The 15,611-nt window shown below is 41.8% G+C and overlaps 1 protein-coding gene across 4 annotated transcripts in view; it reads left to right on the top strand.

Moving 5' to 3' along the window:
- The window catches only part of EBF1 (EBF transcription factor 1), a 280,578-nt gene extending 272,544 nt beyond the window's left edge, over positions 1–8,034 (top strand). For 2 of the 4 annotated variants that reach the window (XM_037398540.1, XM_037398538.1), the window contains exons 15-17: positions 1,571–1,765; positions 2,132–2,200; positions 7,323–8,034. In XM_037398540.1, the coding sequence (XP_037254437.1) occupies positions 1,571–1,765; positions 2,132–2,199 (263 nt within the window). In that variant the 3' untranslated portion in view covers position 2,200; positions 7,323–8,034. The remainder of the gene's footprint in view (positions 1–1,570; positions 1,766–2,131; positions 2,201–7,322) is intronic. The other 2 variants (XM_037398542.1, XM_037398541.1) reach the window with 1 other exon arrangement.
- The last annotated feature ends 7,577 nt before the right edge of the window (positions 8,035–15,611 follow it).

Raw genomic sequence — 15,611 nt, 5'->3', positions numbered from 1 at the left:
CTTACTATTGGTCCTTTCCTTTTTATTTTTCGTTGGATAAGAGGGGAAACTGGCAGTATTGTCTGCCTATAAAAGTAATTGGCTTTATTTTCATAAAAACAAATTCACTTAAAACCTCAATGGTAAATATGTGTTTACAAACTGAATCTCCTATATAACAGCTTTGCATTTTGGACAATCAATTCAGTTTTGAAAAAAAAACCAAAACAAAAACCAAAAAAAAAAAGGATCTACATTTACTTAGGAAAGACTCTTATTATAGTCAATCTTGTAGTTAAAGCCAGATCTTCATCTGATGCATACCAGAATTGCTTACCTATTCCAGCTGAGATTCCAGTCAATGGCTCTGAATGAGAATGTTGTATTGACTGTATTCATTCAGATGCTGATCATAGATCCTCTGGGAGAATTGTCTTGACCATTATAAAACAGACTTTCATTTTCAAAATTCTCTGTTTCAGGTGAATTCAGCTCCATTCCTGTGCATAAATAAAATGGCCATGTGAGAAATATGACTGGTTTTCATGTCTCTGAGAATTCCTAGGAAGTCCCCACAGCAGAAACTTTCCCAAAGCTGATGGACACAGAGAAGGTGGAGACTGATTTTAGTGCTAGTAGTTATAACATGGAAAACATCTGTGGCCATTGTGAGAAAGGTTCTAGTGGTTTCTCCCTTTTAGAGAAATAAAAAAAAAAACCACATGACTTCTGTCAGTTATCCACACATTCTTTTGTGCAACAGAAACTGAACACACTAGAGCCAGGAGACCAAAGGAGTATAAAACTGTCAGAGCAGCCATCTCACTGGTTGCTTCATGCTGGACAGCCTCCATGTATATATATGTTTGTGTATATATATTCACAGCTTTCAGAATAACTCCTCTGAACCCTAGTTTTTCAGGGTTTGAGAGAGGAAAGAAATCCAACCATTTTTGCTGACTTTTGGCAAGCACATTGACTGGGTCACCACTAAGAACTTTCTACCTTCTGCAAGTTTGCTTGAAACCCTGTAGGTCTTTCTGGAACCATCTTGCTACAAGGAAAGCATGGCTTAAAACGGTGGGTTTGGAGGCCAGTTAAAAACTCAAACCTTTCCAAGTTAAAAATTCCAGATTCAGATTCATACTTCAATCACTGTTCTTTCCCATCAGCTTTGTAATCCCTGAGTTACCTACACAGTCTGGATTCCCTCTTATCCACTACACAAAGACGTTACCGTTTCAGACCAAGGCACTGGCTAATACCACTCATTAGAAAAGTTTGAAATGGGATGGCAGGGCAGGGTTGTTGTAAGAATGAAAAGTTGTAGTGACAGAGAATTAAGTGAGTGTTTAAAAGCTCCTAGAATTATGGCTTCTGAAGACCTGCAAAACAAAACAAAACAAAACAAGCAGGTTTCCTGTAGTGATCGATCGTACTTTGTGAACAACCAGAAATCTAACTGCAGTAAAGGCCTTGGCCATTTGAAATCAGACCCAGTGCATCCAAGAAGCAGAGTTCTTTTGTTTCTGCAGCCTACTGATTATCTAATGCTAAGGAATGCCTCTCGGGGTGTCTTTTTTTCCTCTAGTTGTGCCATCAAGTCCAACAATGGCCTCGTCCACTAGCCTCCCCTCAAACTGTAGCAGTTCCTCTGGGATTTTCTCCTTCTCACCAGCCAACATGGTCTCAGCCGTGAAACAGAAGAGTGCTTTTGCGCCTGTTGTGAGACCGCAAACTTCTCCTCCTCCCACCTGCACCAGCACCAATGGCAATAGCCTGCAAGGTAGGTGAAACCAAGTCTGGAGCGTAGATGGCTGCTCTCAAAACCACGAGTTCCTGGTGCCTTGCGAGGCTCTAAGCGACACTGAGTTGTCAAAGGGGATAGAAGACAATGGGGGATTGCTGGTGGTCTCTGTCCTAAAATTTCCTCCTGTAAAGAGTAACTGGACTCCACCACCAGCCCACCTAGTACCATGCAGGTATTTGGCAACCACCCTATCTCTAACTCGACTAATACTGCTGAATTGAGAGGCTGTGTCTTTTAAAGCACAGACCTACTGTTATGATAAAAACGAGTAATATTTCAGCTTACTAATACCATCCTTTTTCTTTCTTTCCTCTCTTATTCCCTGTTGTCGTCCTTTATCAGACCAGTCTTTTGTGGACTCTAGCAAGTACTCCACTGCAGGGTCTCTCCAGGGGCTGGCCTTCTCCTGAAGTACGTCACTCAATCTTCCCTTCCTTTTTTTCCTTTGTCATAGTACACTTGTGCAGAAATCCTACTGAGAGCAAATAGACCGTTACAGAGCTTGGCAGAAACCTTTGCCTTTCATAAATAGAAGACACATTACAAACTAACAGCAGCATTTTCCAGTTTAACTCATACCAGGGCAAACATTAGTTTCCACTGATTAATGTACTTCTATGCCAATTAATTCCATAAATGGCGCAGGGCCTTTTTGAAAGCCTATTCAACTGTTGGTATCAAGGGGCTGCTCCTTTCTGCATCCCTTCCCCTCTCATTACAAAGTATTCCAACATTAGCACCTAAATGCGTTTTCAAGCGTTGATGCAAGCCGAGGCAGTGACAGACAAAAGCTTGTCAAACCGAGGATGCTGCAAAGACCAGCACTGCCCATTTCATTGTTTGGTTCAGCCTGTTTTACAACACTGTGCCTCAACCTTCCTGTGTAATTACCTCACTGTGCCTTAGTGTGCTGGGAGAGATATTTTCATGCTCGCTTAGACGGAGGAGTTTCCCTAAAGCAGATGCAGCCAGCAGCCTCCAACTGTGCCAGAGGTGGGAAAGATGGTGCGGTACGCATTGTGCTTCCCCCAGACCTGAGCTCTGGGTTTTTTTTCCATGTCCCTGTGCAAATTATCCAAAGAACATCAAACCGGGAATAAAACCCATCATTTTTAAAACCATGTTTATAAGGAGCTGTGCAGAGCAGGGGCAGGATGGTTCCACAGGCTCCACATGTCACTCTACGGCCTTTGGAAAGAGAAGCACTGGGCTCGTGGGCATGATGTTGATAGCACCGTTAACAGCCAAAAAAGCCTATATACAAGTAGAGTGGAAGGAATTAATTCATAAAAGCTGGGAGCTATTGTGACTGAAGGAAAGCGTTGTCCTCAGTATGTTTTACATTGGTGAACTGGAGGGAGGAATCCTTGCAGATGTACACACATGCACACAGAAATTGTGAAAATACTAGGAATGTGTAAGCAGAATTTACATACCTTTGGTCAGGACTTTGTTATAAACACAGACTGTGTCAGGAATAAAACACAACAAAATTTTCAGATGAGCTGTAGCATTTAGGAGGTTAAGTTTTGTGCATTTAAAAAATTTGGCACTGCCGACATACTACAAATTTTAAAGGCAAGAGCTAAAAACATTTCACCTCCAAATTAAAAAAAAAATAATAAAAAAAGGAGCTAAGAGTTGACTGCTAGAAGCTTTTGAACATGTTAATGTTTTTTTCTTCTCTTTACCTTGTCCCAGCTTGCTGTTGCGGGTGGAGAGAAAAAGCAAATAACAGCAGAAAGCTTTTTCAGGCACTGTTTTCCTTTCACAAGACACAGAATTCTTGGATTCCGCATACTCGGTTACGAAAAACAATTATGGAACAAGCTGAGAGCACTGAACACAACTGGGTCTTGCTGATTGCCTCCTCATTATGTCACATCCACACCTGTAATGCCCAGAAACCACACAGATCTGAGTGTTCCCCCTAATTTTTATTTAGCAACTCTGTTTTTATACTAGGAATGAGACACCAAGAAATGGTTCATTTCTAGGTCATCACTGAACTTCTTGGTGAGTTAAAGACACACAGCCTTTAGTCCCATGCCTTCTGACACCACCTGAGGCTTGTAATAATCACTCAGAAATGCACTGCCTGTTGTGCCTTATTGCTTAAATAAACAACCATGTATAAGGAGGCTGTCTTATCTCTCTTGGGCTTCCGGATACATCAGAAAGCAATCAAGCTTTCCTTATGTAGCTTAGATATCAGCAGAACTCACTAAAACAACAGCTAGGCTTACCCGTTGTTCTCTTTGCCATGCAATTTTGGAAAACTCAAAATACATTATTTCTGTAATCTGCTAGCAGCAAATACAAATTAGTATATGATGCAAGAAGTAATGGCTGTTGGTGGGAGTTTTTCTACTCTCTGCCCTCCCTTTTTGGAGGTGGTGTGATCTCATACCTACACTGTTTCCCACTGATATCTCTGTTTTCAGGATCAATAACATGCTACAGCTGAGAGAATTTGCATGACTAGATGCAGCACTTATGTGATACACTTATAGAGTGAAATAAATGAAGGCTTGGAAAGAATGGAAATATCAAAGCTTTTAGGCAGAAAAGATATCATATCCATTTGCCTTGTAATTTAATTCAGAATTTCAGAGCTCTTCAAAAACAATAATGCTTTGAAAAAAAATGAGCTAAGATCTGCAGCTGTACTATTTGTTTCCAATGGCAAAAGGTGCATGGCTGGTATGTAACTACAGGGAAATGTCTGAGTCATAAAGGGAGGAGCTGCGATTATGTCACCTTTATTCGGGCTCTGACCCAGGGTAGACAGCTGTGCTGTCCCGAGAGAGCCAACTCTTGACCACTTTTTGGTGAAATTGATTTGGTTCTGATTAATCATTTAGCTTGCAATATTTTTTTGTTGGAATAATATTTTGACATTTTCTGAAGCGTAGATAGTTTTTCTAAAGCAAAACAACATCTTGTTTTACAGTTTTGCTAAATTTAGAATTTAGCAAGGGCTGAAAAGGACAAAAACGTTTTAAGTATTATGCACAGAGGAGTAATTATCCATTTGACTCTGCTCAGTTGCACTCATCACATCTAGGAAGACTACCCGTTCCTATCGCTTAATTTCTTGCCTATTTGAGCAGCAAAGGAGGGAGCACTGTTGTCAGGTTTGCTTTTCTCTGCGCTGTAACGTACAGCACCGACATCCAAGCACTGCAGTCCCACCCCTGTATTCTGCTAAACAACTGCCATCCAGAAGTCTGCAAGTGCATAACTAATGGGGATAAAAATTGTTATCCTCAGGTAAGAAACAGAAACAAATCAAATTGCTTGATCTAATACAATGAGCGAGAAGGAGAACTGGGACAAAACCTGTGTCTCAGGTCCCTGCCTACATGAGTCTTTCATATATTCAGGAAGGGAAAATTCCACTCTCACCCTTAACTGCAGGTTGCTGCCTTGAAGGGCTGCCACAGCAGAACTACAGTCTGGTTGACTGTGTCCATTGCTGGACACCTATTTTATTGATGCCATAGAGGTCTGTGGTTCAGGGTCCATACCCTGCTCCACGTGTAAGAATCCCAAAAGCAGAGCAGGGAGAGCATTGCTTGGCTTGGGTTGGCTTCATTTTCAGTCACATGTACCACGGGGACAGCACAATTGTGAGGATTCGGAACTTATTGTCTGAGACACTGGTGAGATAAAAGCTTTTGAGAATTCTTTTAAACAAAGCTGCTGGGTTTTTTCACCCAGTGTTGATTAAATCAGCAAGGATTCTAAAAAAGGCAATATCAAATTCATCCTGCGATTGAGATGAAGGAGACAGCATAGCTGTGGAGATAATGTGAAAATGCATCCTCAGATTATCTCCATGGTGGAGCCAAAAAAAGCCCATGACAAGAAATACCTCAACAAGGAAAGTCTCAGACACGTCCTCGATGCTACTCACTTAAGTGTCTTCCTATAGGGCTTAAAGCAACTTAACTCACCTCTCTATCCCTTTTATCCTCATTCTCAGCTCCTTGAAGAGCCCTTACTGGAGCAGAAACACTCAGTCGAGTGATTCCACGTAAAACCATTGCTGAATGATAAATTCCAAGAATCGAAATGCTGCTGTATAGTTGCAACATGTCACCTCTGAGGATGGCCTGTTGCAAACATGTGGATGTGTTTTGCATTCTCGCTTTCTCCTCTCATTTTATTTCATTTAATCAGTGCAGTTTACTCGAGCTGTTCTCCCCTTGCTGATTAGACTTGTAATTCTTGCACATATGGTGGTGTTTGTGCAGAAAACATTTCCCTCCTCTCCCCCTCCAACCCCAAATCTGTGAGTCTTTTACTTTGGCTCTGTTCTTATCAAATAATTGCAGCTGTAATTAAAGCACAATGAATCAGCACCAGTCACAGGGTTGAGTTCTTCCTTAAGAAATTACATGTCCAGATGTCTGAGATGGCAGGCACTTCTAGCATTTAAATAATGTGCCCATGAAGGTGACTGTTTTCTACCTTTTGGCAGACAACCGTACAACTGGCATTTTTAAGATCCATTGTTGTTACAGTTTTCATCATAAACTTGCACGTCTACCTCCTGTAATGATGTGCTTGCTCACAGTATGCCACTTGGACACTTGGTATGTCTGATCTGCATAGAGTCCCTGGTAAATAGAGGGAGACCAAGCTGGAGGTCAAACTGTAAGGAAGACTGTACCTGTTGAGTTTTAAGGAGTGTGAGGAATGGTAATTTCATAGAAAATTAGGTTGGGAAGCAACATAGAATAATAATAATAACAAAGAAATACTGATGATTCAACTTGGCCAACAAAAGAGAAGACATTCTAAATGAACACTATCATAAGCCTCACTCAATGTAGTTGGTGATGTCTGCTACAAGTGTCATGAAACCCATGAGACGCCAGTCTGCCAAATCACCAGTTAATGACATATTGCAGTTTGAAAATTGGATTTGAGAGTTTAAGTCCTTTTCTGAGTACCTGGAAATACATACGTATGTCCCTGGCTGGAACATTGAACTTGTAAGAGAAAGCTGGCATAGGAGAATGACCCACTGCTGGTGTGCCTCACGCAACAAGCACCCTGCCAGGTCGGTAATACTGGTGCCCTGTGGGACCTCAGCCATTCTCTCATGTGGAACAAGTATCTGCTTTGCTTTAAAGAGTAGTAGAATGTGTGGCAATGGCTGGGTCAGGTTTAAGCCCCCTGTGCATTTTGAGATCTTGAAGCTAAAATCAGAAAATTAAGTTGGGATCCGATTCTGACATCAGGGGAAGAGCACTTTTTCTGCAAGAAAATCACTAATTTCAGCAGTCACTTGCGATTTAAACCACTTTCTGATCAGAATAAAGCTTCCCGTGATTACTGTGCACATAGTTGTCTCTACTGGTTGATAACTTATATATTAATTTAATCCATAGTTCAGATGAGTACATTGCTAGTAGATGTTTAAAAGCTCTGAGGATTTAAAAAGTTGCTTGATAATGCACAAAAGTAACTTATTTCCTCTCTCTCTCTCTTTCTCCCCCCTCCTCCCCTTTCCTTCTGACAGCTATATCTGGCATGATTGTTCCCCCCATGTGAAAGAATTGCCTTGAAGAATTTTATTAATGAAGAGGTTGAATTCTGCTTCAGAGAGAATCTGATACAAGTCCCAGAGTGGAACTTTTTACTCAGGCCTTTTTAAAAATAAAAAAGAAATAAAGAAGGATCTTACAATAACTGCGGATTTTTAAACAAAACAAAAATCACCATCCTTGCAAATACTGAAATTAACAATCTACAATTGCAAGGTGTTGATTCAAGTTGTCCATCCCAAATACCTGGGAGATATATTTATTGTATGTTGATTAAAAAAATCCACCTTTTTTTTTTTTTTTTGTGGGGGAGCGGGGGCTTGCTTTTATTTCCTTCTGTTTTTTATGTTTTTTTAAGGCTTGATTTAACTCAACACCATTTGTCTTTTATAAATCATACAATTACACAAGGGACACTAGAAATGAAACTCCACATTTTTAATTTATGGTATTTTTTTTTAAAAGCTATGTAAAGAAAAATGAAGTGGTGTCATTTACATACAAGTCTGTATGGGACAGAATAGAAGTGCCAGTTAGTTTTTCGTAGAAGAATTATGGCCATTTAATTAAGGGTCGGCTCATATAGGTTGCTTATCCAGTGGTGACTTGCTAATATGATGCATTTTTAATGTACTAATTAAATAGATATAACTCCCTAGAAAGCTGGTATTTTTGGATGACGAGGGTGGAAAGAGGGGTGGGATTAGTAGCCTCTGTCTTTAATATCAGGCTAAGTAATTCTGTAAATAACGCAACAAGAAAAGTTGGTGAAAGGGAAGGTAAGGATGCGAGTAACAAACACGTTTCCTCTTGAACTGAAAATCCAGTGCCTCTAGGTACACTGCTACAACTGCAGAACTGGACGAGCGTGGCTTTCTAGCTTGTATATCAGCATCTTTCCAAATGAGTGGCCTTCTTGAAGCTCAGTGTCACCTGAGCTGTGCATAAAATGCCACTTGGGTTTTGCACAGCCACCAAACGACACGGGCTGCGGCCACCACTGTGGGGTGTTTTCAGCGCAGCCCCTCTCCCCTCGACCTACTCAGTCTTAACAGGGCAGACTGAGAACAGGCTGGTCCACGGTTCTGCACCCTCACAAGCTAAAAGCACATGTTTTTGTCAGCCTCCCACTAGGATTGCTCCTGTATCAGTCGACCCCCTCAGTTTGTATCATAATATATTAAGCAACAGGTAACTGCTTTGAATAGTAAATGGAAACCTGAGTTGGGGGGGGGGGGGGGGGGCGGGCGCTGTTAGGAAGGTTTCAAATCAAAACCATAGCTTCTGTTTTACAAAAATTTTGCTATCATTATCTGGGAAGTGTTCTTAAAAACTATTAGTCAAAAAGGCAGCAAAGCTCTGAAGATGCATTACCTGATATTTTTTCTTTGCTGTTGTGTTTTGTATGTAGTTATAAATACTGTAGATTTTTTGTGATTTTTTGCCAAAGTTGTTGTTCTATTTATACATTTTAATGTCTTAAGACAGTTTTTCAATATCACAAAAAAAGAATTTTACTGCATATTTTGCAAAAAGAGCTCACTACCTTTAGCTTGCACATACTTGCAAAATTAATTAAAGAAAAAAAAGCTTTTTGTTTCTGTTTTTTGTTTGTTTGTTTTAAAGGGGATTTTGTAAAATATCCATATAAATAATGTATTTATCTTTGGAATTTGTACATTGCTTTTTGTCCCCTACAAGTTTATTTTATTGTGTATGTTTGCTATGTGAAAAGTGCTGATTTGTTTGGTCATTCACCGTTGTATTAGCTGTTTAAATGTGATTTTAAAACATTTCATTTATAGTTTGTTTGGGTTTTTTTTAGTATTGTTTAAAACCATGCTTCCATTTTTTTTAATTTCCACCCAAAAGCCATTGTCTATTTTTGTATTATTTGTAAGTTAAGAAGTTTTTTCCAATATATGGCAAAAAGTAGCATATTATTCTTGTAGCATTTAGTTATGTAGATTTTAAAAAAAAAATGTATCCTTTGCTTTTGAGGCTTAACAAAAACTAATGCTGTTTTACTCTATTAATATGCATGGGATTTCTCCTCTTTGGAGTGACGCATTTTTGTGCATTAAATATGGGGAGAAACTTCATAGAACTCAATGAAAATACTTTCTTTCTTAAGTCTGCTTGTATATTTCTCTGTCTTTCACATAAATATAAACCAGCAGATTGGATGCCTTAACAATGCAAATCATATTCATTTCACTTGTACATTGTACTGTGCACCAGAACTGTCAATCATCACTAACATTCTAAGAAAAAAAAAAAAAAAGGAATTGAAAAGCACAAAAGAACTGTTTTGTTACCTTAAAACAATATAACTTTTTTCTAGTCGAGCAAGAAATCATTTACAACGATGCTGCAACTGTGCATGCTTCCTGTATGAATTTTGCAATGGTTTTCACTAGAATGTCACAATGTGATCTCTGGGGGGAAGGGAAGAAAACAGGATTTTTTTTTTTTCATGGTGAGAAAATAAAAGGAGAGAAAACTGGAAAATGTGAGAGACGTCAGTTAATTGCTTCTCTGTATTCCAAGCGATTATTCTAATTCACATAGTAAGCAACAGCACGACACTGTAATCAAATTTAAAGCCATATTTTGTCCAGTGACACCATCAATTACCCCTGTAGAGCTCCACTCAAAATCATAGTAATTTTGACACCAGTTTTAGCCATCGATGTTTGTAGTCTTCTACGCCAGTGTCCAAAGATCCTTTGACAATGTGCATAGTTTTGTTTTGTTGCAGCTATTTATAGTGATCTGATGAATGGGAATTTATAAAAATCTCCCCTGTGCCACCCTTATCTTTTACAAAGTAAAAGATACAGCTGTTTACAGAATATGGCTTTAAGTGGAAACATTCAGATTTCAGTTTTAACAAGGTGAAGCTTCACAATGACTGGATTGCATAAAGTATGCCTATTTCCTCACAGTTGTACTAGGATGCAGCTAAAATGAAGTCATCTCTGAAACTACTAACCTTTCACCTTCTTATCTAAATCTTTTTGAATAGACACACACACTGTACAGTTCTATTGTTAGAGAAACTAACTACTGTAGAGATTGTTATAATTTTTTTGCAGAAATTCAAGCTGTAAAAACTTTTCAACTTTCACAATATTTAATTAAAGTTACTTCCTGTCTGTGAATACAGCTCCTAGTTGTGTGTTTATTTTTCTGCTTCTGCTAGCTAGTAGATGAGAAAAAATAAAATACAGAAGCCAGAGGCTACTGAATTGTCTTTCTGAAATTAAGGAGAAGCAGAAATTCATGGAATTGCACAGTGAAACATGGCGAACGCTAGTGCACGGAAACTCTCCTTCCTCCGTCGCTACTGGATTTCAAAGGATCCTCACTTATAACGCTGAACACTTGTCCTGTTATGGTTATTGTTATTATTTTCATTGCTTTAGTCTAATGATTGCCTGAAGGGCCAATGTATTTTTCTAGCGCATTTCAGGAGCCTATCGAGCTTTAGGTACCCAGTTGTGTTTCTCTGAACTCAGTGACCATGAGGTTCAAGACAAAGGCATATTAGATCCAGTGCCAGAGTCCCAGGGAGATTTAGGTTTGCATCTTGGTATTATTTAAGCAGCACCTCCAGGATCAGGTCTTAAGCGACCTGTTTAAGGCCAGCCCCAAGAACTGTATCAAAGTATGTTGAGCTGTAACTAGCTCCTTGGCTTGACCATGAAGGAGGCTCTTCTAAAGCATTTCCATTCTGCTACCCCTTCCAAAATGACAAATCCATCAGCTGCTAAATTGACTCCAGGCATTTAATTTCATTCTGTACTCCTCTGGCAGGAGAGGACCATAAGGAGCTTTACCTTTGGCATGTGGAAGGTTGACATAATGGCACTTAACCGGGCCTGAAGCGTGGCTGTCATACAGAAGACCTGTATGGGGACAATCAAAACTCTCTAAACACCACACCTAAGGCAAGGCTCCAAGCATTTCCAAGGTAGGAATAGGGATGTTGGGGTTGCAGTTTAAATTAAATTAAATTTTACTTCAAAAAAATAAATTTGCTAAAAACGTAGGCAGCTAGGACTGGCTTCTTGCAATGTGAAGCGTTGGATAGCTCTTAAATGGCAGCAGATCCACTCCAGTAGTTATTAAAGAGAGCTGTTGGCAAAGTCAGACCCCAACTGTGTTTACTCTTTCAGCACAAGAGATCTGTTTCTTCTGCCCGAGATAATTCTCCTGGTTCTCTTTCAAATGGTGTGAATATTGGCAGCTCTCACTGCAGCCGAGGGCTCTAGGAGTGCTCAGCTTGCTAGGAAGATGTTGGGTCACATGTGGCTGAAAAACCGTCTTAAAGATGGAATTCAGGATGTAATATTAGGCAACCTGTCCTAGGAGCAGCAGAACCAGAGCACTGCTCCAGCCCTTTGGATCCAGTGAGAACGTTTTTGTCTGAAATTTCAGCCACATTGAAAAAGAAGGGGAGGTGGCGGGTGCTAGGGGAGGTAAGATGGCATGAACCATCAGGCTTCTCGTTCAGACGGATGCTGAAGCCTGCTGGTCAGCCCCACCAATTCATCTGACAACCCAAACTGAGCTCGCCTGGGGTGACAGTACTGTTATAGGTGATGCATTGCTTTTTTGATGCCAGAAGAAAGCCCCCAAAGCCCAAACCATGTGAGGACCAGTGGCAGGGTGCACATTCAGGTATGGCTGCAGTGAGACACAGATCCCCTGATGGGTCATATGCTAAAAGGGAGTGGAGTGTCTTCTGTTACGGCACAGAGAATATGTAGGCGTGGGGGCTTAGGGTAAGGTGTGTCACAGCCAGGCTTATTGCTCCCTCCAGACTGGTGGCTTCTTTAATTTTTCAGCAACTGTAGTAGTAATTTTGACTTAACAGTTTGCATCTGGCAGTGGGATTGGTTGTATTTTTGTATGGGCATGCATCTGAATTTTTTATTTAGCTTAAAGACACCTCAGCAAAATGAGCTACCTTCTCTGTTAGCTTCCTGGCCTTGTCTGTGTGTCTGCTTATTCCCTTTGGAGTCTGTCTCTACAGGCTCTTGCCACAGCTGCTTCTTGTAATCATTTACATAACCCTGCTTAGCATCACAGCCCGTGTATCTTCTGCCATTTCATGGGTTAGCTAAAGACACATTTCACGTTACACACTTGATTTCCTCAGCTCCTTCCTGTTAGCAGCTACCCCTTGTTCCCCAGTCCTCTTGTAAATATACACATTGTGCTGCTGTACTAAAGATGGGTTGGAGGCCTCCCACAGAGTCCATGGTCCCCAACTCAGCTCCAGACTCCTCCAGTTTCAGGGGACAGAAGGTTTTGGGAAAGCTTTAGCAAACGCCACATCACCCGAGGCTTTTCAAAAATGCATCTTAGTTTACTTGCCCTCATTACTCTTTTAGGGAGGTTGTCCCTGAAGCCCGTTCCTCTAGTGCACAGAAAACATTACACAGTTTCGTCCTGCACCAGCACTGTGCTTTTGAATATCTTCTCACCTGTGTTAGCTCTCCTCTGAAATATACAGCAAATGCTGCTACAGTCTTTGCTTTGCTGTGCTAAGCAAGCCAAGCTCTTCTAGTATCATACTGAGAGTTGCCCTCCTTTTCATGGAGAATCCCAGTGGCTTTTTTTCCCAATTCCATTTCACTCTGTACTTTTCTTGCTCAGGCCTGGGTGCATATCTCGGACCGGGTGATGGGGAGTCCACGAGGACTGTCCATCCCACCATCTTAGAGCTGTGACCCTTTACTTGCTTAGCTCCATCCATCCACAGCAAAATTACAGAGATACCACTTTCTACTCGCTTCTTTCCTTCTCCCTTCACAAACACACCTCATTACCATTGTACTAATAAAAAGTTCAAAACTTACCAGTGAACATCCAAAGCCCACTCCATACAATAAGACCACATCTCAGAGATGCTGTGAAGCAGCCCGACACAGAGCTTCAGCAAGATACCTGGTCAGTTGGGTTGCTGCCTCTTTGCCCACCCACCAGCTGTATTCCTTCATGTCGTTGCCACCTCCTGCCTGCCCTCCCTGCCCGCGCCATTATCTCAAGGGGATGCTGCCTCATTTGGGCCTCATTTGACACCTCTGTTTCCCAGAAGGAGCTAGCTCTGGTATCCCTTTTCCCCAGCATCTAATGCTGATATTTCAGTAGGGAAGGTCAGGTCAATACTTTAGATAAATAAGTAATAGTTCCAGCTCCGCAACCCCCTTCTCTCTTCCTCTCTTTGGTGCCCTTGAGGATACAGCCAGAGCAGAGCTTATGGCACTGCTCCAACATGATTGGCAGGTCATGTGAAATAGCACACATCTTAGAAAACTTTAATACAGTCATTCCAGGATGCGAATGCCGATAACTACCCAGGTCACAGCCTAACAGCAGGGACTGCAATTCCATGCGGCTTTTTTTGTGTAGGCCTACAACAAGAATAGCAATTACAATGCTCTGACACATATTTTTCTCCTTATTTTCAATGGATGACCCAAACTTCATCACTAATGTGGATGCACATTCGAAGATCTCCATCAAAATCATTATTTAGATGATCACCTAACCCTTTCCTGAAACACACAGAAACTCTGTGCTACACATGCCAATCCAGTCAAACTGTTTTGTATAAGGGGGATGAAATTGTTCACTTCCTTTTTTGTTAAAGTATCTGAACCGCTGATTTTCCCACATTTATTCATGTCAAAGTGTATCTTACACTGGAAGCCCTTACAAGGGTTTCAGTGGGTTTACAGCTGGTGTATGAGAAACTCACCATGTCGTGGTGATTCACTGCAGCCTGGCAGCTCTTGACCAAGCGTACGAGAAAGGCAGGGACTGATTATGCCTGTAGCTACGTACAAGTGTGCTCTGAAGGGGCACAGGTTGTCTGGTTGAGGATGACCTCAAGAAAAATTTGCCAGAAAGGCTGCCTCCCTGCAAGAAGGCGACAGCTCAGCGCAGGAGGTGCAAAAATGGCGAGATGTGTGTGTGTGTTGAGGTGGGACACTGTATGAGAACCTGGGAAAGCTCTGGGAAGCAAGCCCCAAGATGAACCCTGTCATAAAAGTTCACTTTTCTGCAGTGTTTAGAGGAAAGGGGAGCACAAACATTGCACAGAGGCTCATCTGGAAGGTTCTTGTCTTGCACCTTTCACCTCTGCTCCCTCCCCGACCCACACTGTCCCCCCAGCTTTGCAGAGGTCCTGCCCAGTGCCCTGCTGCCTCCCTGCTGGCTGCCTCTGCCAGGAAGGGCTCTGCCTTCAGCCGCATCTCCACAGAGCATTGCTCACATTGCTCGCATTGCTCACCGTCAGCCTGCCCCAGGCATTGCCTCGCTCCCCCACCTTGCCACCATTAACTTTGCCTTCAACCTCTGCTGCATCATTGCCTTCTCCTGAGGGTTCCCTATTTATATAGAGGGGAAAATGCAGTTGCCGGGACTGGAAATATTTTGTTACCTTTTTCTACTTAAGTGCGAGGCATTTTTATCTGTGCTCTCTGGAGACTTATGCTACAGTGGGACTGATTTTATCCACTTACTCAATGCACTTTAGTTCAATAATGATTACAGAACTTCTACATAATATATTAGGCATAGCTGATTTCCCAGGGTTTGTAGCCCTCTATCTCCCTAAGCATTTAAAAAGGAGTCTCTCTGTGATAGGTATGTTATGAATGATACACTCCTCAACAGTCATGATGTAAAAGTAATAGCAGCAGTGGGCCGGGAAGGAAGAGGAAAGCACTCGGCTGGAAAATGCCAAAGCCTGTGGATAATACAACCCAACAGCAATGACCTGCTTTGTTCACTTTATCACTGCTCCTTAGCCCATCAGCAGCACTGGCAATCTGCACAGTCTGGGCAACCCAGGCCAGATTCCCAAACCCTCCCTCCACCGCCTTACCCAAACGGAGCGTTTGGGCAAGTTGGTGGCTCCAGTGCAGGACTGGGTTGACCTGGTCTCTCTCACTCCCTTTCAGTTGGTGGTTGGGTGTTTTTTTTGAAATGCAAGCTGAGCTCTTCAGCTTGCTCAACTGTGGATTGAGCAGCTGTCAGCAGGCCTGTCACAGCCAGCACGCCCAGCCCTGAAGTGCCTGATGTGATTGCAGGAAGCCTGCACAATGTTTGCTTTCTCCAACAGCAGAAGGAGTAGCAGCGTTTGTGGTCACGGCTGCCTTCACACCTGAGGTTACACTGTGCCCCTGGTACAAGAATCCTGCTCCTAAGCTTTCCCCAGCCTGAGAGACGTTCTGTGCACATTTCCC

This window comes from Falco rusticolus, chromosome 8 (assembly GCF_015220075.1).
Source record: "Falco rusticolus isolate bFalRus1 chromosome 8, bFalRus1.pri, whole genome shotgun sequence".
NCBI lineage: Eukaryota > Metazoa > Chordata > Aves > Falconiformes > Falconidae > Falco > Falco rusticolus.
Note: the sequence above shows the minus strand (reverse complement) of the source record. Positions and strands in the feature narration are given on the sequence as shown.